Source organism: Tachypleus tridentatus, chromosome 13 (genome assembly GCF_004210375.1).
Source record: "Tachypleus tridentatus isolate NWPU-2018 chromosome 13, ASM421037v1, whole genome shotgun sequence".
In the NCBI taxonomy this organism is placed as follows: domain Eukaryota; kingdom Metazoa; phylum Arthropoda; class Merostomata; order Xiphosura; family Limulidae; genus Tachypleus; species Tachypleus tridentatus.
Window position 1 is genome coordinate 91,246,999 of NC_134837.1, and position 27,198 is coordinate 91,274,196.

A 27,198-nucleotide genomic window follows, 5' to 3' on the forward strand; every position below is an offset into this window, starting at 1 on the left:
TATTCAAGATAAACGTATTCTCCTACTACATCAGGTTGGCTCACAAAGAGCTTAAGAGAGAAAATTAGAGAAAATCGTCAGAAATTTCAGTACTTTAAATTGACTGTATTGACAGGAAATTTAGAAAATCATAGAAGATCAAGAATGTTGGTGAAACAGGAAATTAAGACATCAAGAAGGATGTATTAGGAAAAGTTGTCTTAAAGTGTAAAAATTAACAGTAAAGATTTTTTAAGTACAGTAAATGTAAACAAAGTATTAGAATGGCGGTAAAACCATTTAGGGATGGTGAAGGAACACTTGTATCTGATGATTATGAGATGGCTGGATTAGCCATCAATTCAGCTCATTTTTCAGTTTTTACTAATGAATATTTAAGCAGTATTCCTCATCTTAAACAGTTGATAGCTGGAAACAAGATGATTACTTCAATTCTAAGCTTGTTAAAAACTTCGTAAGTTTAAAGAACGATAAGGCTTTTAGAACAGATAGTATTTATACAAGAGTTTTAAAAGAGGTTATGGACTGGATATGCGAGTTACTAGTTACTATTTTTTCTAAGTTCTTGAATAGTGATCGGAAGTTGGTTAATGTTACCCAAGAGAGGTGATCATAAATCTGTTAGTCTTACATCAGTTATGGGAAAATTTTATGAATTCTGTTAACAAAGTTTAGAATTTCATTGGATAGTTAGTATGATTTCACTAAAGAAATATCTTGCCTTACAAAGCTTTTGACATTCTTTGAAAAGGTTACTATTTATGTAGCTGAAGATAATAGTGTACATTTGATGTATCTAGATTTTTATAAAGCATTTGATAAGATACTAAATAAAATGTTTTTAAAAAAATATCTGTATAGATGTGAGAGGATAAGTTAGCTAATTGGATAGAGGAGTGGCTTGAGGGAAGAAAGCAGAAGGTTGTTATAAAAGGAGCTTAGTCAAACTGGATTAATGTTGCAAATGGTGTACCTTAGGGCTCAGTCTTAATTAAATTGCTCTTTTTGATTTACTTTAATGGCACAAAAGAAGGAATAGTCAATAAATTACTTAAATTTGCAGATGATATCAAGGACTGTTGGTAGCTGTGAGATGGAAGCTGCTGTTTTACAAAAGATTTAGATCATTTAGTGAGTTGATTGGCAGGTGGATTTTAATAATTATAAATGAAAGATATTGTATGTGGATTATCACAAGTTGAATTATTAGTATTATTTGGATTGGAATAATCTTAACAATCATAAAATGAAAGGATCTTGGCGTAATAGTTGACCAGTCTCTTAACTAGGGCGCTGTTGCTAGTGGTAGGAAAATAGGATGTTAGGTTGTATCTACAGAAATACCAAATTCAAAGAGTTCATAATTTCAATGTATAGGTCACTGGTTAGGCGACATTTGGAGTATTGTTTCCAGTCTTGGGCTCCTTGTTTTAGGAAAGACATTGAATTGTTGGAAAGGGTTCAGAGGAGGATTACTAAAGTGGTAAGTAAGATGGAGGAGTTGTCATATGAGAAGAGATTAAGATCCTAAAAATTGTTTTCTCTTGAAAAAAGAAGAGTCAGAGGGGATCAATTGAACTGTTTAAAATTGTAAAAGGAACTGATAATGTTTATGCCTCAACAGTCTTTGTATTTAACAAAGAGAGTTATAAAACAAGTAAACACAAATATATATTTAAGCAAAGTAGAAGATGTCTTCAGCTAAGACAATTTTATTTTTCAAGTAGGGTGGTTGGCTTATGGAATTGGTTGCCTTTCAATGTCGCAGTGACAGTAAATTTTAGTTATTTAAAAAACAAACAAACTTAATATATATGTGAGCGATAAAGGCTAGTTTTAAATTCATTTATTAATTTCATACTTTTGGTTTGCCTTAGAGAATGGAACAACCGAGATGGACCAACGGATTTCTTGTTGAATCTAAACATTATGATAAGTTACATCTATTCTTTTGTGGGTTATATCCTTCACTCATGTTGCTTTACTTCTTCTGTTCATTTTCAAAATCACGTCATCGGCCTTGATCATCTTCTCTTCTCTGCCTTGAAACCAACCAGACCTTACTCTGCATGTTTCTGTTGCACTCACTATTCCAACCTACTAACGGATCAAAATAAAACTAACCCCCGTATAATTTTAAATCACGAATATAATAATTAAAATTATCAGGCGAAATGGGCGAAAAAGGATATTAATATCCCTGTCCTTCTCAGTTGATGAAAGTATACCTTTCTTTAGAAACTAAATCCCTGTTACGACTTTTTCCTTCATTCTATGTAACCAGTTATCTAAGTAATCTTTTCAGTTCTGAATTATCAGAGTAAGTTGAAACTTTAATACCATTTGATCTGATGGTCTAATAACTTCTATATCCTGTTTTATTTGTTTATCTGTAGCTTTAAAGGAAACAAGTTCTATTGATAACTGCAGATATTTCTTTAAAGATGCACATCTACTTTGCTTCAACCATATTCTCGTATCTTTGTACATTATGACATTTATATATTGGTCAAATCTTTTGCAAGATTGGCTAAGATCTTGTTTTTCCTCTGTACCAGAGACAGCAAGGTGAATAGCTTATTGTTCACTATTTTATTTCTTCATTCTGGAAATTATTTCAAACTGAGCCTGGTATGCCTCCCATACAAATTCTTCATCTAAATTATGCAGCTAAGCTTGCTTGTGACATGTTTGGTTTAGTCTGGCCAGGAAGGTCCTGCAGTAGCAAATGTCGCAGCAGTAGTGGTAATAGCTATAGAGTAAACAGGTTCTCATATTTGATATTCTGTAGTAAGTGGTATTTTAGGATGAATTTCTTGGGCAGATCCAAAAAAACCTGGTTGGGTTAATTTTTCAATTTACTAATTTGTTTTCCAATTCTTTTTATCACGTCACTCATATCTTTTTGTACTTTATGCCATTTTGTACCATGTGAATGTCTTTTTGTACTTCTCCAATTTTGTCATTATTACCTTCTGTACTGTTCAATTGTTATTACTTTCTAATTCCCATTTATAAAAAGTTAAATATGCATGACTTTTGAATAATGGTTGCTCCTCTTTGGAAATTCACAGGGAAAAATATGATCAAAATTGTTTTGCCCTCAATTCCTTTTGGGCCAGACTAAATACACATGGCACTTTTAGAAGGAAATATCCTGTTTGCATTTGCTCGGGGCCTGACATAGCCAAGTGTGTTAAGGCGTGCGACTCGTAATCTGAGGGTCGCGGGTTCGCATTCCCATCGTGGATTGGTGGAATCTAAAAGGGTAGAAATTCTGTGATTATGACAGTGACATTGTTTACAGTTACTGCTCTTTGTTGGGCATTACTACAGTCACCATTTTTTAATCTTGGTCTGCTAAAAGAAACGTAAAAAATAAAAATTAGCATAAAAATAAGAATACATTGATTTAATACACATTATAATTTTTTAATTTTTGTTCATCTAATATTACCAAAACATTGCACCATTAATTACACTAACTTTCAATTCAAGTATAATTATAAATGTTGATACTTCATTACATTCTGTGAAACTTCACAACTATTTCATTGCTTATATAAATATAAATTTTTTTGAAGCTTATGTGTAAGAATATGAAGAGGTAAAGGCTAAGGATACAAAGTATTGAATACAAATGTTATCTGATAAAAACAGAATGTCAAATATGTTGGCTATGATCATAGTTAAGAGGAAAGGCATTTCAAAATGGTTTATAATTAAGTACAAACATTTAAATTTAATACATATTTTCTGAAAATATGTGTATTATTTAACCTATTCATGGCAGGTCATGGGTCAAAGACCATGTCATTGCATTTGTTGACTTGCATTCAAAATTTTATTGAACTCTTATTTTATCAATTTACGTAAATAAGTTTGGAATCAAATTGTAAATTATAATTCATACTTTAATATTATATACGAGTTATTTTCTTAATTCAAAGGTAAATATTAAAAGAACACACCTAAATATAGGTTTCTGGTAAGTCACATGGTATGTTGAATACAGCACTGTTTAAAATTAGATGTCTGTAATGTCAAAATACTAAGTCTTTGGTTTTGTACAAATTAGAAACTCAAATTATGAATATTATTAAGCTAGAATATAAAATAAGAAGAGGCTACCATGTCCTTTTGAACCAAGATTTCAAGAAGGTGGATTGTGTCTTTAGTCTGCTTGAAGTTTCATATTTTTTTAAACCTAAATACATCTTAATTACTAAGCTTATTAAATTATAATGGAATTCTATGGTATCAATGTAGTTATTTATGATTTTTTTGGTTATTCAACTATATATACACAAGACTTTAAAAAGTTGTGTTTGATATCCTCCAAATGCAAAATTTTAAAAAGATTAGCAGTCTATGTCCAGCAGCAACCAATTTCAAAGGTTATAGCAAGAAAATATAATTGTTTGCTTCACTTATTTATTGTTCTGTATTTTATGAAAAATAAGTTTATAATTTATTTCTAAATACTAATAATCTATCTACACATTTTATGTATAATAATTGAAATGGGACTGTATATTACAAATTACTAGTCCACTAAAACATAGCCAAGACAAAGAAGACTAAAGGTCAATTTTATATTACTGGACATGTAACATAAATGCATGTGCACTGCATCAATGCAAGTTATGTAATGTCAACTAAGTGTGACTGGAAGATCAATATAATAAAAAATAATAAATACACAATGTTATGATACTTAAGATACCTAGACTACACATTTATATTTTTGTGTTATAATATGTAGTCACTCTGGCATGAAAAAAACACAGCTTATATTTCCTAATTTTTTTATGATGTTTACATGGTTGGTCAAGTGACAGATCTCATAGAGACAAGAGTATAGAAAATAACATAAAATATAAAGTCTTACTGAAAACAAATGTTTGAAATGGATTTAGGAGGATTTAGAGATTATGCAAGTAACATTTGAGATTTTTTGGAATGAAGAATAGTTGGGTTTTTTTATCATGATGTGAAATCACTTTGCACTAAGGCTAGAAATGAAACAGGCTCCATTTTCACAAACAAATCTTCAGTAAAAATATTTCATTAAAAAATCTGATTTTTTTCTATACAAAATACTTGTAATTTTTATCAAAAGTCTACCACATTTCGTGAAGATACAATGCTATATTAAATGTTATAGTGCAAATATTTCACTTGTGCATAAGTGTAGATGAACTTTTGTATATTACACTTAGCCCCTAGCAAAAAGGTTAATACATGCAGTACAGTCAAGTTATTTTTAACACAAAGAAAGTTACTTCTTTCCTATATTTTCAACCATGATGTGATTCATACAAATACATATTTGTGTTTAGGTTTATGGAATTACATCTTGCTAGATTTTAAATACTGTATTTAAGCTCACAAAACTATATCTTGCTAGACTTTCAACCCTGTTTTAAACTCACATTACTACATCTTTCTAGATTTTCAACCCTGTATTTAACTCACAGAACATCTTTAGATTTTAAATACTAGCTCCCAAAACTATATCTTGCTAGACTTTCAACCCTGTTTTAAACTCACATAACTACATCTTTCTCGATTTTCAACCCTGTATTTAAGCTCACAGAACTATATCTTGCTAGATTTTAAATACTGTATTTAAGCTCCCAAAACTATATCTTGCTAGACTTTCAACCCTGTTTTAAACTCACATAACTACATCTTTCTAGATTTTCAACCCTGTATTTAAGCTCACAGAACTATATCCTGCTAAACTTTCAACCTTATGCTTAGGTTCACAGAACTACATTTTACTTGATTTTTCATCCTGGGTTTAGATTTACAAAACTACATTTTGCATCCTTTGTCGAGGTTCACAGAGATATTTCTTGCTAGACATTCAGCATTGTGCTAACAGAACTATATTATATCAATTGTACACCATATATATACTCTTCAAAAAAAGAAACGCAAAAGGGATATTTTTTTATTTTAAAGAGAAATATATGTAATAACGTTACAAGCTCAGAGTATGTGATGTTACACGTGTTAAGGCACTGATTGTCAGACCAAAATGACAATAAAAGTTGTGCACTTTGAAAACGGAGGAAAACATCGGATTTTTCGCCAAAACGCATTTGTGTCCAATAAATTTGTTTTGAGAGAGATTTGCGTGTTCTGCAAGTGCAACATGTGCAAAATCCCTATAAAAGTGACAGGTTCTCGGTTTCCATAGCTCAATGTTAAGCCACTGACACGCAATACAGTTACGCCAAGACTGACTGAAGCACAATGCAACAACGCCATTGGTCGCTTGGAAGCAGGCGAATCTCGATCAGATGTTGCCAGAGCTGTGAATGTCCACCCAAGCACCATCACAAGGCTATGGAAACGTCACCAACAACATAAATCAACTCGTGACCGTCCACGATCTGGCAGACCTCGTGTGACCACGCCCGCACAAGATCGCAACATCCAGTTACGTCACCTTCGGGATAGGACCACCACTGCGACGTCTACTGCCTCAACCATACCAGGGTTGCGTAGGATTTCCGATCAGACCGTACGCAACCGTCTACGAGATGCAGGAATCCGACCTCAACGTACAGTCAGAGGCGTCATCCTCACCCAGCAACATCGTCAAGCACGGCTGCAGTGGACTCGGGCACATCGGGTATGGCCTCATCGACGATGAAGGCATGTTTGGTTCAGCGATGAATCACGTTTTATGCTTCGTAGGCAGGATGGAAGGACCCGTGTTTACTGTCGCCGAGGTGAACGTTTTGCAGCAAACTGTGTGCAGGAAATTGATAGATTTGGTGGTGGCAGTGTCATGATGTGGGCTGCCATTGCCAGAACAGACCTTTAGCACATTCGAGGGAATCTTACAGCTCAATGATACGTCGACAAGATTCTTAGGTCCCATGTGCAACCCATCATGGTGAACGTCAACGACGTTTTTCAACATGACAACGCCCGTCCTCACACAGCCCGACTCACCACTGTCTTCTTGAGACACCACAACATCAACGTTCTTCCCTGGCCCTCCAGATTACCAGATTTAAACCCCATCGAGCATCTTTGGGACGAGTTGGACCGACGTCTGAGACGACGACAACCCCAACCGTAGACTCTACCTCAGCTTGCAGCAGCTTTGCAGGCTGAGTGGACAGCCATTCCACAGGATGTGATTCGTCATCTCATCGCTTCCATGGGCAGGAGATGTCAAGCAGTTATTGATGCACACGGGGGGCATACTCGTTATTGACGTTGAGTGACGTTAACCTTCAACTAGTGAGCGTGGACTTTGCCTTTGCGGACTTTGGATGTTTAGCAGTGAATGTGCAAAATTTCACACATCTTACAGAACTACCCGGAATAAACTTGTTAACAATTTGTCTTAAATTTTGCCTTTTGCGTTTCTTTTTTTGAAGAGTATATTTTACTCCTTGAAAATCATTACAATGTTGAAAACTCGCATCTTGAATTTAAATTATTTTTCTCATTCTCCGTAATTACGTGCTCTCTTGCTGTGTTTACTAGACACCTGCTGTTGTTGCTCCTGTATTAACTTCCAATTAAAGCCACCCTTAGCATTTATAGCATAAGTACAATAAAGTATGTGCTTTGTTGACATTGATCAGTGAAATTAGATTGTTAAACTTCAATAATAATTCCAAACTATGTACAAACATCAGCCACTAGTTAACTTTATGTAAAACTGTATAACTCATCAGTGAATTTTTATTCACCTCACCAAAAATTGTAATTTCAAGGAAAAATATGTAAGTGTGATGTAAAATCCTGATCTATAATTTGATTCACAAAGTTCCTGTGCAGTAAACTATAGTTTTGTCTGGTAATGGTTCTTTAATACTTTTGGGGAGAGCAAACAAAAGATACAGTAGTGCTCCTTATACTGGTAGAATTCAAACAATTTTTAGGATTTGATGTAAAGTATTTTACATCAAATCCTACAGCTTGCTATGTAACTTAATCAGTTTAAGATAAAAAATGATATGCTTTTGTTTCATTACATATACAGGTTTTTCTTTCTTTTGAATTCACGAATAGATACATACATCAATTACAAATGGTTTGGTTTTCTTTGTTTTGAATTTTGCACAAAGCTACACAAGGGCTATCTGTGCTAGCTATTTCTAATTTAGCAGTGTAAGACTAAAGGAAAGGTAGCTAGTCATTACCACCCACTGCCAACTCTTGGGCTACTCTTTTACCAACAAATAGTGGGATTAACCATATCATTATAACACTTGCAGCTGAAACAGTGAGCATTTTTAGTGTGACAGGGATTCAAACCTGCAACCCTCAGATTACAAGTGAAGTGCCTTAACCTCCTGGCCATGCTGGGCCTAATTACAAATCTACTGACCAACAGTACATGCATTTAGTACACGATTCTTATTTCTAATGCATTTTTAATGTAAAACAATGCATATTAATGTGTAGATGTAACTTATCCAGAGCAGTAAGTAAAGTCTGTCACCAGGTAGTAAAAAGTTATCTTCATAGTAAATTATAAATATTGCCTTTATTTTAGATTTTTTTTTTCAGATATCAAACTAATGTCAGATTAAACATGCAGCTGGTATCTATAAAGAAAAAATCCCATTAAAACATACATTTTTCCTGAGGGAGAATCAAATTAGTAAAATTTAAGATTTATCTATGTAGGGAATATAAAATTATGATGTATCAAAATGTGGGGCAAATAAAATAAAGATGTATCTATGCGGGGCATATAAAATTATGATGTATCTACATGGGGCAAATAAGATTACAGATAGACCTCTAGATCTAATGTTGAGTACATTTTCTGTTTAACCTTCAGAAAGATAACATTCTCCTCAATTGAAAATATATTTTCTACAGATACCTCTATATACAGAAAGCTTTTCCTCTTGAAAGTATGCTAATATATTTGAGAAACTTACATACCATTAGCCCTGTGAAAACACCAACCAAATTTCACATGAAACATGAATCTAAGTTACTTCATGATGACATATGATGTAGCAAAACCCATATAAAAATGTACCCTCTACATTCACTTGTGAAATTCCAATTCTGTGACAAGGAAATAAATAAAGGATAAGGAATTGGAATGTGAGTATTCATCAAAAATACATTTTCAATTAAGAAAAATGTTAATTTTCAATACAAACACTCACCTCCAAACACAGATAGCTAGAATCCCACATTAAATTGTTGAAAAGATTGTTTTGAAATTTGCCTGGATGAGGTAGCTCTCTTAAGCAAATGTCTAAAGGAAGCCCCTTGGGTGCAACACAATGTTGTAGATACTCCATAGAGCCACATTTGCTCTCATCCGAGATATACTCTCTACCTATGAGTAGGATTAGAAGAGGCAAAAGAAGGCCTGAATTGTGCTGCAAGGTGGAGCAGGTTAGGTAAAAATCAGTCCAAAAGACATTGGATAGTCCTCAGAACCACTTTCCAATCATAATAGACAGGTACCCTGAATTCATTTTAATTTATTGGACACAATTTTTTATGGACACTTATATAGCCACAACTCGACACTATGAGCCACTTTTCTTACTGTGGAAGTAGGGTGTGTGAGTAATACATCAGAGTTGGAAATTAAATAATATCATCTACTCCACCATCATACACAGTAGTAGTAAGAATTCTGGTAAATACAAATATATATATAAGTGTAATATAGCAATATGTCCAAATTCCACTTGGAGATTGTGGTGCATTAATATGCAGTTAGGTGACCTGTACTGAATTCTAGAAACATCACATTACTAATTTTGAAAGTTGGTGTGACTGCTATTTGGGGTAGGGGAAGAACTTACATTGTTTTTATTAGAACTATGTTCTTGGAATTTGATCTAGTTAGAGGTAATAAATTTGTAATTTGATTCTCTGGGCAAAACTTGTATATACACTAGAGCTGGAATAGAAGAAACTGCACACATATTACACTACAACAAAACTGAAGTTTTAATTGGTTGTTTTAAAGGTTTCTTTCAAAATAAATATAACTTAGATAATATGAAATTTTGAATTATAACATACTTTATAACACTAATTGTATTAAACACATTGATAGTAAAGTGGATTAATCAGATTTTGAATGTAACTCAGTAACATTTTGTGACATGTGCAGAAAAGAATTTAAACAAAGCATCAAATCTAATAAGATTAAGAAATTAGGTACAAAATGTCAGGTGTAATATTGTGAAAATAAATATGTTTAAAAAGGAATATAACATGAATAGAAATATCAGGGGAGTGTGGAATTAATCTAGAAATCAAAAGTGGAAAGGTTAAGTAAGAGAAGTCTAGAAGCATTATCAAAAATGGGGTAAAGAAATATAATGCTACATACTTGGGTAACAAGTTCCTAGAACACCTGAAAATGATCAAACTTATTTCTCAAAAGAAATGGAGATACTCGAGGGAAAAGGAGGAGGTTGGAAAAATTTGTTCATTTTATCCACTTCAACTTGAGATGCGAAATCCTGTGAAAAGTTGGTTGGTTGGTGTGGTATTTTATGGTGCAAAGCAACTAGACTATCTGCACCAAACATCTGGTAAAAAGTTAAAACTAAAGTAAACTTATTAAAACCCACAAAAAGGAATCAAGGTAAAACAAAATGATACATAATTTTTGAATTAAAAACATAAATAGCATTAAAACCAATTTTTATATTTAGTTTACAGCAGTAAGAGAGAAACTACAGTAATAGAAATTGTAAAGGACTTTATGTAGCATAATTTTAATTATCATAACTTACCAGCAATGACTAATGGGTAAGTTCAAACATCAGTGTTAGTCACCTTAAGTTGGCCTTTCCAGTCATGGTTTCAAGTTATTTGACATTACAGCCATTTTTTAATTTCAAATCAAACTAGTTGTACTTTAATTCTTAAAGAGAAATCATAGTAAAAAAAGATCTAACTTATAAAACAAAAACTTGAATACCATTGAAAAAATTAATGGTCTTTAAAAAACTAAAAACATTTGTAAGGTAGACAGTTTCACTACTGCGAATGACACTGTCCAACATTATGGATAAACCTTGGGACAAAACATGTTTAAAATGGTGTTGTCGTTGAGAGTCGTAACGATGGCAAGTCAGTAAAATGTGGCTTATTGTGACCTTACTGTCACACAGACAACACATTAGTGCATCAGTCCCAGATAAAAGAAAACGATGAGTTAAAAAACTGTGACCAGTGCATAGTCTGGTTAGAACAACTTCCTCTTTCTTATCCTTATGGAATCAGGATGGCCAAAGTTCTATAGAGGGTTTTATTTGAAAAAGCTTTTTTTGACGTTGCTCACAAAAAGTTGACAGCCAGCTGGAGGATCCATAATAAAAAAAGAATGTTTCAGCACTCAGTGACCCCATCCACTATGGAGTTCTACAAAGGAATGCACTACAATGCCAAACAAGGACACTGCAGCAACAATGCCAGGGTTTCGTGAGAACTATACTCAAACACCAGCATCAGATATAATGTCCACAACACCAGCTGAGAACATCCAACATTGGTACTTGAATGACCCTAGCCCAACTGGACCAGCCAAGTGACCCTCGGATCTTGTGAATTCTATTTTTTGTATGACATGACCCCACAATGGTTCCATCTTGACTAAAGGTTGTTGTCATAGTTCAGTAGCACGTGTAAATGTCTCAATTTAGCTATCAAAACTGCTTTGTTATCAACAATTGACAAGCTAGTCTCTAAATACTAAACAAGATTATTAATATCCCAATTCACCAGAAGAAACATCTCTGCAATTACAAAATTAATGAAAATGTAATTTAAAGTTCTTTTCAGTTTCAGAAAAAGCAAAAAATTGTACAAGAAAACAGTGCAATAAGAGTAAAAAGAAGTATCAACCCCTGTCAAAATCATTCTCTTCTGAACCACTGATGTTCTATCTAGATAGAAGTTACTCTAGTCAAGTGACTGATTGTACGAGAAATATACAACTTTAGTCTATAAAATTTTAACTTATCATCCTCATACTGGCTAAACACTAACAACCATTTGCATGATAGAAACATTCTCAATAGCATCAGATCTTCATGGTACTTGTTATAATAAATAAATTCAGAAATTCATATGATGGACTAGCTAACAATATCAAAAATAAAACCAATTGATTCAACAAACTACAAACAAAACAACAAATCCTCTTCCAAATGCAGGACTTATCACTTGTTACACTAGAGGTAAAGAAACAATAATTAAAACCTACACATAAAACACAGTAATAATGATAAAAAATCACTTGTGAGAAGTGTATTAAAAATTAAAAATAGCAACAAGTTTACCAAAAGATTTAAATGATGAGTCATAGAGACACATTGTTCAAACTAACGTATAAAACAATCAATAAATCAATGTTCAAAATAGCATATAAAACAATAAATCAGTGCCTTCTATAACACATTACAGAAAAAATGGATAATCTGGGGAAAAGTTAAAGAAAAATTTGGGGATAATCATAACATATTGGAATAATAATATGATATTTTACTCAGATGAACAGTTATTAATAAATATTAAGTAATTAATGACATACTTACCTAAGAGTTCCTGTTGTCATGTTTAATACACATATCAAGGTCTCTACCAGAAGTTCCTTTTGTAAAGGGTGAGCATGTTAGGTGTGATAAGGATTCGAATCCACAACCCTCATATTACATGTGAAGTGCCTTAACCACCTGGCCATGCCAGACCGTTCATAAAATTAAATCAATAACTACACACATACCAATTAGATGTTCCTTTTTATATGTTACACATTAGACATTTAAAAGTTTCTACAAAATTACAATGCATGTATACACTACAATTCCAGTAGTTCTCATCTCCTAGATTGGTGTCTTTTAACTTTTCTTTTGAAAGGACAAAAAAATAAAATAATTTAGAACAATTTACAGCCAAATAGAGATTACAACTCAAATCTAGCACCAATATAGTTTTATCCAACAAAGTATCAAGCCATAACTCATATGGCCAAGTGCAACATATTAAATTCATCTAATTGTATGAATATGTTCAAATTGTGTAAATTACTCTGGATTTAAATATTTTATTCAGCATAGCAAGTGCTAGGTAATTCTGTATCATATATTTTATGATCAATAAAATCTGACACTTCATCTGTTATTTGTCATAACAAGCACTGTGTGATTAATGTACTTTAAAATCAAAGAAGAGTCAGCTGTACAACTGATGCTCCATCTATATGGTGCATAAAGACATCACAACCTAGCTTTCATGACCTTATCACACACAACAGATGGACGACCCTAAATGTACCAATTCTTGTGTAAAGTGATAAAACAAATAAATAAATGTTACTTTTCTTTGACAGCTTTTAAACATTTAATATATACTTCTGTATTTCTCTGAAAAGTGAATAATTTCTCATCAGAGTTACCTTTGCACTTATAGCAAAACTCAAAATAAACCTGGCCACCAATATAGCAAATCAAATATATTTTTTTTACATTTGTAATTATAATGCATTGTTTCAATAGTTGGGTACAGTCACTATTAACTAAGGGCTCAATATCTATTGACAAACTAAAGTGTTACATAATCACACATAGAAACAAAGTTTCCATAACGTTTATTTTGTGGTGCATTTAATATCTAGCAATTTATTAACTGTGTAGTAGAGTTTTCTTCATAAAATCAAATTTCTAAATTTAGAATGAAAATTGTTGCATAAACTTTGAATTATTATTATTTAATTAAATTCTATGTCAAGTATACAGGGGCTTCACATCTGCTGGTAGTGTAATGATTCTGTTTTCGTCTTGGTTGTTTTCAATGTATTATGGAAAACCTGTTCTAAACATTGAAGCAAGGGCTGGTGAGAAAGCATTTTTTTACTTAAATAGATAAAAATGTGTTAATGGTTGTTTCATCTGATTAAAATGTTTTAATATAACAACAAGAACAACCAAATGTGTAATTTTAATCACATGTAAATGTTAAAATACAAATTTGTTCAATGGTTTCAATATCACTACATTAAAAGTTGATTCTAAAATCGTCTAGAGGTCAGTAGATCTTTAGTATAAATATAAACTGTTTATTCCACCATTACTTACTATACTGATTACACCCATCATGAGTAATTTCCTTTTTTAAAATATCTATAAATTTGCATTACGATTCACTCAAAGATCTCATATTTGAGCTTTCCCATGAATTTCAAACACAGACAATCAAATAATCAAATGTTATATTTAAAGCATTTCATCTACCTAATTGTACAAATACATCAATAAAAAAAAGACGTATATCTATCAAAGTAAACAAATCACTTCAAAAAGAAGAATAGAAAGCTAAAAAATTCTGTTTCACAGTTCTATGTATCTTACATTATACAAGGTTCACAAATTCTATCAATTTGTGATTATTCATCTATATCAGCATATAAATTTTAAAGCATTCCAACGTTTTTATAATGCTTATATGGGCCTGGCATGGCCAAGCGCGTTAAGGCGTGCGACTCGTAATCTGAGGGTCGCGGGTTCGCATCCCTGTCGCGCCAAACATGCTCGCCCTCCCAGCCGTGGGAGCGTTATAATGTGACGGTCAATCCCACTATTCGTTGATAAAAGAGTGGCCCAAGAGTTGGCGGTAGGTGGTGATGTCTAGCTACCTTCCCTCTAATCTTACCCTGCTAAATTAAGTACCGTCAGCGTAGGTAACCCTTAAGTAGCTTTGCGCGAAATTCAAACCAAACAAGCGAACAAGCTTGAAGACATTGATCAAACGTGAAATTTTTGTAATTAAATTTTTCAAGTAATGTCCAGGGTTCTTAGCTGCCTAGGGATCGAAGATTCCCATGAATAATTAAAGCAAATCTATATTTTCTAGTCTTACACTGCTAAATTAGGGACTGAAAAGGTTAGCACAGATAGTCCCTCTAAATTAGGGAGTAGCACTTTGTAGCGAAATTCCAAAAACAAACAAAAAACAAACAATAATGCTTATATAACGAATATGACAGGACCTAATCTAAAATACATAATTGTTTAAATGCAAACAAATTTTCTATCAATACCAAAAATTAAAATACCTCTGAATCACTTCAGTTGACCAAAATATTCTTCTAATGACCTTGCTTGTATACAAACATTAGCATAAAACAAAAATTAAACACAAAACTGGAGCAAAAACAAGATATGAACACCGATTATTATTACTTCACATCCTTATAACAACGGTAATACAGTGTATAATATAGAACCTTACACTTGTTGGCCTATGGGCAGAGGCAGGTAATGTTTCAAGTGGGTTTCTCGTCACCATGACGGTGTTGTCTCATTTTCAAGTTCAAAATAATTCTTTCTTTTGTTAGTTTTTACATGTTTTATTTTATATTTCATGCTTTATTGGGATTCATAAATTTACCCCAAACAATTCTCTTTATTTTACACTTTTTTATTATGTTTAATAATGATTTTTCTCATGTTACAAATGGGTTTGTGACACTGTTACACATCAAAATGTTATCGTAATGTTGTTACATATTTTAAATTGTAAGCAGTTACCTTTTCACTTGGCTCGGCATGACCAGGTGTTAAAGCACGCGACTCGTAATTTGCGGGTTCGAATCCCCGTCACACTAAACATGCTTGCCCTTTCAGCTGTGGGGGTGTTATAATGTGACGGTCAATCCCCCTATTTATTGGTAAAAGAGTAGCTTAAGAGTTGGCGGTGGGTGGTGATGACTTAGCTTTCCTTCCCTCTAGTCTTACACTGCTAGCCCTCGTGTAGCTTTGCGCGAAATTCAAAACAAACAAACTTAAAAATTTTAACTTAAAAATTTAAGCTTAACATTTGTAAACCATAATAAAAATTACAATACACTGAGCGTTATCGATAAGACCTAACATGGCCAGGTGGCTTATAGTGTTTGACTCGTAATATGAGGGTCGCGGATTCGAATCCCAGTCGCTCCAAACATGCTAACCCTTTCAGCCGTGAGGGCGTTATGATTTACGGTCAATCTCACTATTCGTTGGTAAAAGAGTATCCCAAGTAGCAAACAGTCCGTAACAGTTAATGTGTATTCTACCCGAGAAGATATTGCAATAATATTTAAAATCCGGATAAGAAAAATTGGCGCTGTAATATCCTTTACTGACTAAGTTTGACGTTTACTAAATGTAACAGTTGTGAGCGAGAGAGAGAGGAAAAAAGACATAACGTGAAGCTATCGAATGTCAGAGAAAGCGATGTAACCTATTCATATCAGGCGTGCTTTTTTGAATCAATACTGCAAGAAGATCATCGAGTTAAAATATACTTCAAGAACATCGAGCTTTAGTCCTATGGAGATTAATTCTGAAGGAGAGAACGCTTTGGAGTTAAACATAGTCTGGTAGAAGCGATTGTCTTTTCGTGTACACAAGTACTTACGCTGCATGTTTTGTTTGTTTGTTTGAATTTCGTGCAAAGCTACTCGAGGACTATCTGTGTTAGTCGTCCTTAATTTAGCAGTGTAAGACTAGAGGGAAGGCAGCTAGTCATCACCACCCACCGCCAACTCATAGGATACTATTGGTAAAAACCAATGAATAATGGGATTGGCCGCTAGAGGGAAGGCATTATAACGCTCCCACGGCAATGAAATGGGATTGGCCGGCTCCCACGGTTGAGCATCTTTGGTGCGACTGGAATTCGAACCCCCAACCCTCGGATTACGATTCGAACGCTTTAACCCACCTGGCCGTGTCGGGTCCGCATGTTTTGTCGAATATTAAAGATTGTTTATATTTTTAATACCTTTGTTTAATCTTTCCTAACTTATTGATCAAATCTGCCACAATTAAGAGTGGGAATGCTAAGGTTAAGATTACCACTGCCAAGGTAAAGACTGACAATGCTTTGATTAACATTACCAATACTATAGTTAGAAATGTCTGCACCGTGGTTCAAAATGCCACTGCCAGGGTTAAGGTTGGTAATGCATGTGAGAACGGTTAAGAGTGCCTTTAAAAAAGTAAAGAAAAAAAGGCAGTGTCGCAGCAATAGAAATTAGAAGCAAAATTCCAGTACTAAAATAATATGTCGCCAACCCTTCAAATAAAAGTATTTCATCGATAATAGGAGTTATGTATCTTACTAACAGAGTTTCGTTTCTATTCGTGGTTTTTGGTTTATAAATGATGTTTTGGATCCACGCTACGTTTTTCTAAGATCCTAAATTTTTCTGAGCAATTTTTCAATGCCTTTAGATAAATAGATAAAATAGTACATTTATATATTTTTCAAGAGGTTATTATTGTCAATAACCACCATAATCTTATTTCAAATTGTTTGTTTGTTTTTGTAACAAAATCACTTTTGGCTATCTGTTGTTTTAAGGTTAAAATTTAACCCCGGATTATAAGATCAGAAGCTTACCTCTGTCCCACCGGAGGACCTAGGTATAAAAGCTCTTTAAAAGTTTTGTAATTTCTTATCCTAAGAATTTAATTAAAGGCAGTGTGCTTATTGAGGTAGTGTGCCAAGAGGAAGATACTCCCACATTCCTCTTCATAAAAGTTAAAGTGTTAGAAATATCCAGGTAAATCCCAGGTAAGAGTTTCTAAAAACAAATCTTGATTAATAACTAAATGATTCAAACCAGAGTTTTGTGGAAACTTTAAATATTTTATACTTTGCTGATTCCAAATAGAATATTATTTAAAATGTATCCTGAACAGTTTTTGGCATTTATAACATTTTTATACGAATACAAAAGATAGTGTTGGTTCACTAGATTCTGAACGCTGATAAACGTGTTAAAAACAATCTATTTCTTGTGATGACGCTTTGAACAAACTAACAGTGAAATTACTACAGAAGGCATTCAATACACTTAGTTCCATACGAGCAACATGAAGAAGTAAACAGGTCTGTGGAGTGAACAGTATTAATTAGAAACGGATGTCAATTATCCTAACTTTAACATCAATTAGAACTTTAGAAGTATATGTAAGTAGGTAACGAAGTAGGTGCAAAGAATGCAGACCAGTCAAGTATATTTTTAAAAGGTTAATGAAAAACTATAATACATAAAATATAACAATATTTATAAATATTTACATTTTAGAAGACTAGTGTGATCTCATTTATCCATCATGAATAAAAATCAATATACATATATATATATATATGTATTTGTGTGAGATGTTGTTTAATTATAGTGTAGTTTTAATAATTAAGGTACCATTGTGAATTTTTTCATGATGTATGATATCAATCCTCGTGTTTTCTACACGAGGGCGCTTTCCCTAATACAGTTGGCACATTCGTCTGCAGTAACTTGTATAGCAGGTACTGATATAACGGAGATAGTTAAAGTGTAAGTCTAAATCATATATGTTTTTTATTGGTTTTAATTCATTTATGAAAATCTCAAGAGAAGAAAACGTTTTGTTAAAAAAATAAGTTTATATTCCGAAAGTGCATCCCGTTTACCGGAGAAATAGTATTAATGCAGTCACATCAGCGTCAGTTACCTACGTTTCTGAGGAGCAATTCGTTTGTTCTGAGGGGATATCGCCCTGTTGGTCAGAAGACGACGGAAAACTTAAAGAGTGTTTGCTGCTGGTCTAATGAAACCCTGAACATTTGGATTCACATCATCGGATTTTTCCTATTTTTTGGACTTCTGTTTTATGACATCTTTGCTGTAATTCCAACATTAAATCTCCCTCTACAGGATGTTGTAACTTTTTTGTGCGTGCTGGTAAGTTTTCTTGGAACGATGTTTTTCTCTGTAATGTATCATACGATGAAATGTCAGTCAGAAAAGATGTTTATGATGTGGCTTAGCTTGGACTTAACCGGAGTCACAGTAAGCATGACTTCTATCTTCGCTTCCGGAATTTACTTTGGTTACCAATGCTTTCCTGAATGGAAAACTTTTTATATTTCAGTTATAGGAGTTTTAACAGTCAGTTTACTCACCTTGCATTTTCAATTAGATCAACATTATCAGTTAAAAATTACCTTATATGTTTTATGGGCACTTTTTGGTCTAATACCAACTGTACATTGGCTAGTTCTGCGAGGTGGATTTCAGGACCCTCTTGTAAAGATTTTCATACCAAAAATTGGTGTAATGTACTTGTTAGTTGGGGTAGCATTCTTCTTCTACGTCAGTAATATTCCTGAGCGCTGTTGTCCAGGCAGAGTCGACTACGTAGGAAATAGCCATCAAATCTGGCATCTACTCGTCGTTGTTGCTATGCTTTGGTGGCATGAAACTGGCCTAAATTTTGCATATGTTCAAACTCAGTATAACTGTAGTGTATCTAATCACAGTTTGAAAATATAAGCAAGTGACACTAATTTTAGAATTTAATGTCATTATTGCACAGCAGACTTTTTATAATACTCTTACCTATTAAAGTTCTCGTATTATATGTAAACTTGAGCTTGTCTACAATATTATTGCCTTCCAAATATGTTAGTTTGTGGTCTGTGTTTGAGATTTTTTAAATAGAAAAGAAACATACAGTTTGAATTTTATTAATACGATATTTATGTATTTTAGTCTACCATTTCTCTTTCACATTCTTTCCAATAATTAAAAATGTGCATCACACCTTTACTCTTGGGCCGATTGTCTTGAAGCCTAGAGAATGTTCACACTGAGACATCATTTAATGTTTTTTTATTTGTTTTTTTTTATAATTTTTTTGGTCTCGTTTCGAATTTATGATGTAAAAAGTTAAGCATCAGAGAAGCATTTTGGCGATTATTGTCCTTATATTTCCATTAAATCAAATGAGATTTGGCACAAAAGGCACCTTGCGACAATCTCCACATTTGCCAAAGGTTAAAATACTTCGCGAAATAAGGGTTTTTAGTCTGTCATTCATCTATGTTTCAGTCTCCCGGTGAGTTTGTTTGTTTGTTTGTTTTTGGAATTTCGCACAAAGCTACTCGAGGGCTATCTGTGCTAGCCGTCCCTAATTTAGCAGTGTAAGACTAGAGGGAAGGCAGCTAGTAATCACCACCCACCGCCAACTCTTGGGCTACTCTTTTACCAAAGAATAGTGGGATTGACCGTCACATTGTAACGCCCCCACGGCTGGGAGGGAGAGCATGTTCGGCGCGGCTCGGGCGCAAACCCGCGACCCTCAGATTACGAAGCGCACGCCTTAACGCGCTAGGCCATGCCAGGCCATCTCCCGGTGAGAAATTCAACGGACTAACAACGTGATTCGATTCTCTGCTTTGGACACAGCGAATAACCCAATGTAGCTGGTCTAAGTCAAATAATCAAACAATACTCAATCTTTGATCAATCTTGGCGCGACAGAAAGTGACTGTTCTATATATTATAAGGTCACAATTTAAAATGCTTCAATATATCTTTCTAACAAAGACGTCTGAAGTGGATACTGTGACTAGTGGAAATGTTATATTTTATAGTCTTCACCTGTTTTAAATATCACTCTTGAAATCTACTGTATTCTGAGAATCGTATCAATTAGGAGAGAAGGAGATGTACTTCATGCACTTGTTAATGTTTGACGTTTTAGTTAACGCTGTTGCGGAAAGCTGCACAATGGACTGTATGTAATTTGTCCATCGCCAAAATGCGAACCCTTGGATTTTTTAACTTTGTTAAACCTTAAACTTACCATTAACTCATCGGGTGACTTTTAGTTTATATTAAATTAAACGTATAATGATTATACACGAAGTATTATAATTTTTGAGACCAATATTTGTAGGTAAAATGTAATACTCTTTATTTCAAAACTGTTTGTATACTTCACAAGTGTAATACATAAGACCTAATTTATAACAATGATAATAAATGGTAAAAGCTGCTTGGAGGAGAGGGCACGTCTCTCCCTGAATTTACAGATAACAGATAATAAATAAAGATATATGCAATGAAAACATTATTTTAGTAACAAAGTTTCTTGTTCAACATATATCATATATTATCTTTAACCTGATGATTGTGAAGTTACATTAAAAATGTATTTATTGTAGTTCCTAGACTACATAAATTTAACATGTTTGAAAGAAAAGTAATATTCTCAAAATGACGTGATCGTGTGTTGTTACAATTTTATTTACTTACACTGTTCGTAACTTCATAAAATCTATACTTTTATAGCAAAAGTTTGGTTTTCGATTTTGTAGAAAATATAGTTTATAGGCTTTTTTTATGAAACCTGAAATAAAATAAAATACTTAGCTAATCGTTTGAATGTCTAGGTTCTTCTTAGTCTTGGAATGTTCACGTTTTGCTATTAAGTTATTATATATAATGATAGAACAAGAGCTGCTATAAGCCTATACAGCTTCCTTGGCATTTTTGTGGAAATATGATATTTAAAACAGTTTTGCATGTTTTAAATTTTAATCACCACCGTTATTACATAAATTATTAACTGTACTTATTCATTCAGTGGTGTGTTAATATATATAATTTTAGCTATCATGTATGTATGGGTTTGTGTGTTCATAAAAGCAGTCTTTGATGTTTTATCGATTTCTTCAATTTCTGTAATAAAATTTTATATTATGAAAAATATAATATGAAAAACAAATTAACTTGCTTTTTAAATCGTGTTTCAGATTTTTCAAACTGTTGTAAACTAAATAAAAACCTTTTTTCTCTATTTCTCTATGTATTCATTCAAGTTTGAAATGTACAGTGTAATATTTTGGAGGCATCTTAAGTGAGAATATAACAAACTCATCGACGATTCTCCATAATTTGTATAATGTGTCATTGTATCCTTAAAAAAAGAAAAAAAAAGGACAGTTGCGAAAAATGTCGTCCATTCTCTTCATTTAGGTCAAGGGACTAGATTGCATTTATTGATAAAGTATGATTGCTTTATTCTAGTTTATTCGTTTCGTTACAATAACAAGTTAGAAAGGCACTAAAAACGATTCGTATTTTCGCCTCTTAATATCGTATTTATATAATTTTGAACTGGTGTTTGGCGGGTCTTTCGGAACTATCTCGCGACCTAGATACGGGCCGCAACTGGCAAACAAGGTCTAGGATAATGACGTGATTGCGACTAAAAGTCTTAGCCTAAAGGTTGTCAAATGTGATGTCCATGTAAGTAGGTAGGCCTATATCAACCACAACCATCAATTTTTATAAAATCAGCAACGCTTCTATTTGCTTGTTTCTTTATTTTTAGAGCAAAGCCAAATTGGTTTATCTGCTATATCTAACGGGGGTGAACTGAACCATGGATTATAGCATTGTGCGTACATAAACTCAACGCTATCTCACCTGAGAACCATCCTTTCTCTAAAAGTGACGTGAAACATGGAACAAGCCAATATGACTCACTTTAAAAATCATATAGCAATGTATATATGTTTTTAAATGATCTTCAATAAATCAATCATATCAAACTTATAGTTATTTTACAACAAAGTTTACAAAATTTTAGGTTGCTAAGAGAAAACAAAACTTTTATTAAATCTAATATTACCAGTCGCGTTGATATGGACTCCACCGATTTTCAACAACTCGATTTTCTAAACTATTACTGCAACGTTGTTCTTTCACTAGAAGATTCTTTAAAATATCAGGTGAAAGAAATTCAACATCCAGTTTACTTAATGGCATGAAATAAGTTTATTTCATTCTACAGACGTTTCTACGAGCTTGAACTACATTTAACCTGTACTTTTACATTATACGTAAAAACCTATTTACTTTTATCTCAACTCACTTGAAGCTTCCCCGAACTTCATATATTTATAACCTACTTCTGTTCCAAATGTTTCCTGGGCTGCATCGAACTTAACGTCATATTACATCACCAACAACCCCTCTAGCTAACAACTAATGTTAGTTAGGGAGATTGAGTGATAGAGGTATTGTTTGAGACGTTGGTAGCTTGTGAAGTAGGGAGAAATATAAAATTTGGACAGAGAAAGGTACAAAAACTATTAAAGTAGGAACAGGATATGATTGGGGTGACATAGAAAAGGAAGACAAGAGTGGGAGAATGTTACAGTAAATAAAGTACTTGAAGTTTGATGCCAGGGTAAAAAATACCAGAAAAGTTAAGGTGAAGTCTATGTCGTCTGAGGAAATTAGTGAATGGTGCTAGGTTTTTGTGGTTAATAGGGCAATCTTGGAATTAAATCTGCATACATGTTTGGTTGATTCATTAAAATCTTGAATTTTATGTTGGGTTGTTTAATTATTGTATTGTTTTGTGTGTTGAAATCAGAAGAAACGTATTTGTTCACGTGACTATAGATTGCACAAGAAATAGCCAATTTAATGTGTAGTCTGAGGTTGAAGATATGTACTATTGTGTTTTAAGTTCTGAGAAATAGTCTTCAGCTCTTGTATTCGATTATTTCAGGTTGTTAGTATGAAATTATCAGAAATCAGACAGATTCGGAAAGAGAAGTGGCATTGTTTATTTTCGCTCAACTGATGAATTTCGAGAGGATTGTATGTCCATTAATAAAAGTTAAGTCATTGTGTAAGTACCTGAGCATTAAACCACCTAAAATGTCTATGTTAGGAAATAAAAGAGTATACTTACATGAATTGTGTTTATGTTTTTTACGTGGTGATACAATCATGATGTCAGAAAAACACAGGTTCAAAAAGTCTTGATACAAAGTGATAAAAACCCTAAAAGGGGTATCGTGTTTTCATCACTTTGTATAGTAATTTATTTTACAAATGTTTTACTTTGTTACCAATGTAGTTTTCTACCTCAATGATATATTTCTTTACTTTGTTTATGTCTTTTTGTACTTTTTCAATACTTTTGTTACAGTTTTTCTGTAATTCCTCAGTATTAATGTTGTACCTTCTCTGTACATCTCTAATTGTTTTTTAGGTTTGTTTTTAAATTGTATTTAGTTTTGATATTAATTCTTTAAATAGTTTATCTATTTTAACTTCCCATCACTTTTTTGTTGTTCTTTAATTTTTCTGGTCTTTTATTTTCCTACTACACGTTATTTTTCTGTAAGTTTCTTCTTGGTCTTATTTTAATAATTTCATCATAATTTTTTTTATTTCAAGTATCTTCCAAGTTCTTCTCTATTTACATCAAAATAAATCTCACTTCTGACACACAGTTGTTGTAACAATGTTCTTTTTCTGCGGGTTATTTCGAATTATTAGGTGAAGACAATTCAGTTTTCAGTCCTTTTATTGGATAAAATAGTTTATTCCCTCGCTTAAACTTTCCTGCAAGCTTAAATCACTTTTAAACTGTCATAAACAGTTTAATTTTACATTAAGACTTGTACGAAATAGTGCATTAACTTGTTATCTCAACTTGCTTGACAATTCACGAAACATTTAAAAAAAAGTTTCATGAGCTCGAGATATTTTAGGGCTAGTTTGAACTTAACGTCACATTACATTATAGACAACCAACAATTCTGTATAGTTAAAAATAAATTATAACTTTAAAAATATACCTTAAAACATCAAATATGCACAAATTCCTTTTGTTTCGCATGGTCTTTGTTGGCTAATAACAACATACTGTACAAACTAAATGTATAGAAAAACACAGTCAATAGTACAAGTAATTCCATTAATTGCCGCTGAGATTTATGATGTATCTTGTGCAGAGAATTAGTGATTTCTTTCAGTTTTTTGTCAGATTTTTACAATGAGTGTTGTAAAAGGCAAAACATAAAATTACTGAATATGAGGCATTGTGTGGATCCCACCAATAGTAAACGGTCTAAAGATGAGTCAGAAGACTCAACACATTGCTACCACGTGTGTTTTGTCAACCGATTTGTGGTATATTTTACCTAGTGGATTTCGCGCCAAGCTATACTAAATCTTTCCTTGCAACCGACTGTAATTTTCAAGCAAAGGATCGGAGAGAAGTCGGATAGTCAAAAACATCCACGACACACTTTTAACTGGTGTTATCAGACCCGATAGTGAGATTTAACTTTCACTTTTATAAGCATTTGCAGCCAAAAGTGTGAATTGCTTTTTATATCATGCAAAGTACTGGACCACAAATGGTGGGTCAAGCTAAATACAATATATTTAGACACATAATAATGAGATATATACGTAAATGAATTATCCTCATATTTCTAGGTAAATAAATGTATCATCCCAGACTTTCTATGTAAGAAAACATATATAAATAAATGATTTAGGTCCAACTTTTGGAGAGATAAGTTATATTATATGAATAAACTAATTATACCCAACTTTTATTTGAAAAAACAACAACAAAAACAAATAATTGTATTATTCCATCTTTCTGATTATTAAATCATATTATATAAATATTATATCCATCATCTTGTATAACAAAACACATTATATAAATAAATGTAATATATCCATCTTCTTGTTTAATGAAAGACATTATATATAAATATCCGATCCCCATCTTTCTGCTAACGAAATATGTTACATAAATAAATATGTTATATCCATTTCTAGGTGTAATGAAATAAATTATATGAATAAATATATTATCCGTACCTTTCTGTGCAATGAAACATATAACCTAAATAAACGTGTTGCCCCTTTATTTCTTTGTAATGATGCATTATATTTAAATAAATATAAAGCTCCATGTTTCTGTGTAATGAAAAAATATATATAAAATGTATCATTTGTGTAACGAAACATATTACTTAAATCTATCATCTCATCTTTCTCTGCAATGAAATATATTCTATAAATAAATGTGTGGTCCCTATATTTTTTGCAATGAAACACTATATATGTAAATGTAATATCTCCACATTTCCGTGTAATGAAATATATTACATATAAATATATTATCTCTATCCTTTTACTAATGAAATATATGATAAATATAAATACATTATACCCATCTTTAAAAGCAATGGAACAGTTTATATGAATAAATGTATTATCTGTATCTTTCTTTGCAATGAAAGTCTTTACTGCTAAAAACGTTTTATTACATCTCTCTGGGTAACGAAACATATTATATAACTAAATTTATTATTTTGATCTCTGTGCAACTAACATATCATGTCAATAAATGTGTTAACCCCCTTTTGTGTAATGAGACATATCATGTAAATAAATCTACTATTCCAATTTTTGTATGCAATTAAATATATTACATAAATTAATGTATTATCTCATTTTTCTACGTAAAGAAACATTTTACACAAACGCATCATTTTCATCTTTCTGAATAATAGAAGTTTTTGTTTTTGAATAATTCACTCTATATTTTTCTAAAATTGAATATATTTTGGAATTAAGTGTATTATCCACATATTTCTACATTATCAAACATAGTATAGATAAGTAAACGTAGTATCCTCATATTTTTGTGCAATGAAACATATTACATAAATAAATTATTCATACCAGTCTTTCTGCATAGTGAAACATATTATATAAATAAATAACTTATGCCAATATTTCTGCACAATGAAACATATATGAATAAAATCATTTATACCAGACTTACTGCATAATGAAAGATGCTATATCAATAAATGTATTATCTGCACCTTTCTGTGTAACAAAATATATGAAGAAATACACGTACTATACTATATTTTTGCGTAATAAGACAATATATGAGCAAACGTATTATTCTAATACTTTCGTACAATCAAACATAAATAATATACTAATCTTCCTCAATAATGAAATGTATTGTATAAATAAATGTATTATCCCCATGTTTCTACGTAAAAACATATCACATAAATAAATGTTTATCTACTTTTTCTGACAGATGAAATGTGTGTAACAAATAGATGAATTAATCCCAAATGTTTTGTGACGAAACGTATGTGTGTGTGTGTATATATATATAAATGTGTTATTTTCACCTTTCTTTGTAATAAAGTATATTGTATAAATTATTTTATTATTTCATTTATCCTGTATAATGAAACACTTTATGTATATAAATGTTTTATCCCCATCTTTCTCTGCAATGAAGCGTATTATATAAATAAATGTGTTGTCCCTATATTTACTTTGTAATGAAACGCTCCATATAAATTAATATAATAGCTCCGTCTTTATGTGTAATGAAAATTATTATATATATATATAAAAATATTATTCTTATCTTTCTGCTAATTACATAAATAAATGCGTTTTACAAATCTTTAAAAATAATGAAACAAATTATATGAATAAATGTATTATCCTATTTTTCTCTGAAAGCTGAAATTCTTTAT

The 27,198-nt window shown here is 32.3% G+C and overlaps 1 protein-coding gene and 1 long non-coding RNA gene across 2 annotated transcripts; one reads left to right on the forward strand and one right to left on the reverse strand.

Annotated features, from left to right (window-relative positions):
- Window positions 1-1,705: 1,705 nt before the first annotated feature.
- On the reverse strand, window positions 1,706-22,648 carry LOC143239988 (uncharacterized). The gene is made up of 4 exons (XR_013021492.1): window positions 22,488-22,648; window positions 12,570-12,707; window positions 10,355-10,556; window positions 1,706-3,260 (listed from the first exon to the last, which is right to left on the reverse strand). It is a non-coding gene; the product is annotated as an uncharacterized LOC143239988 (long non-coding RNA).
- On the forward strand, window positions 18,295-21,650 carry LOC143239987 (progestin and adipoQ receptor family member 3). The gene has a single exon (XM_076481721.1). It carries the CDS (start codon window positions 18,494-18,496, stop codon window positions 19,337-19,339), a length of 846 nt encoding a protein of 281 aa, XP_076337836.1. The 5' UTR covers window positions 18,295-18,493; the 3' UTR covers window positions 19,340-21,650.
- Window positions 22,649-27,198: the final 4,550 nt, after the last annotated feature.

Bases quoted from the DNA above. Each gene is read 5' to 3' on its own strand.
- LOC143239987 (XM_076481721.1), top strand. From the start codon at position 18,494: ATGCAGTCACATCAGCGTCAGTTACCTACGTTTCTGAGGAGCAATTCG.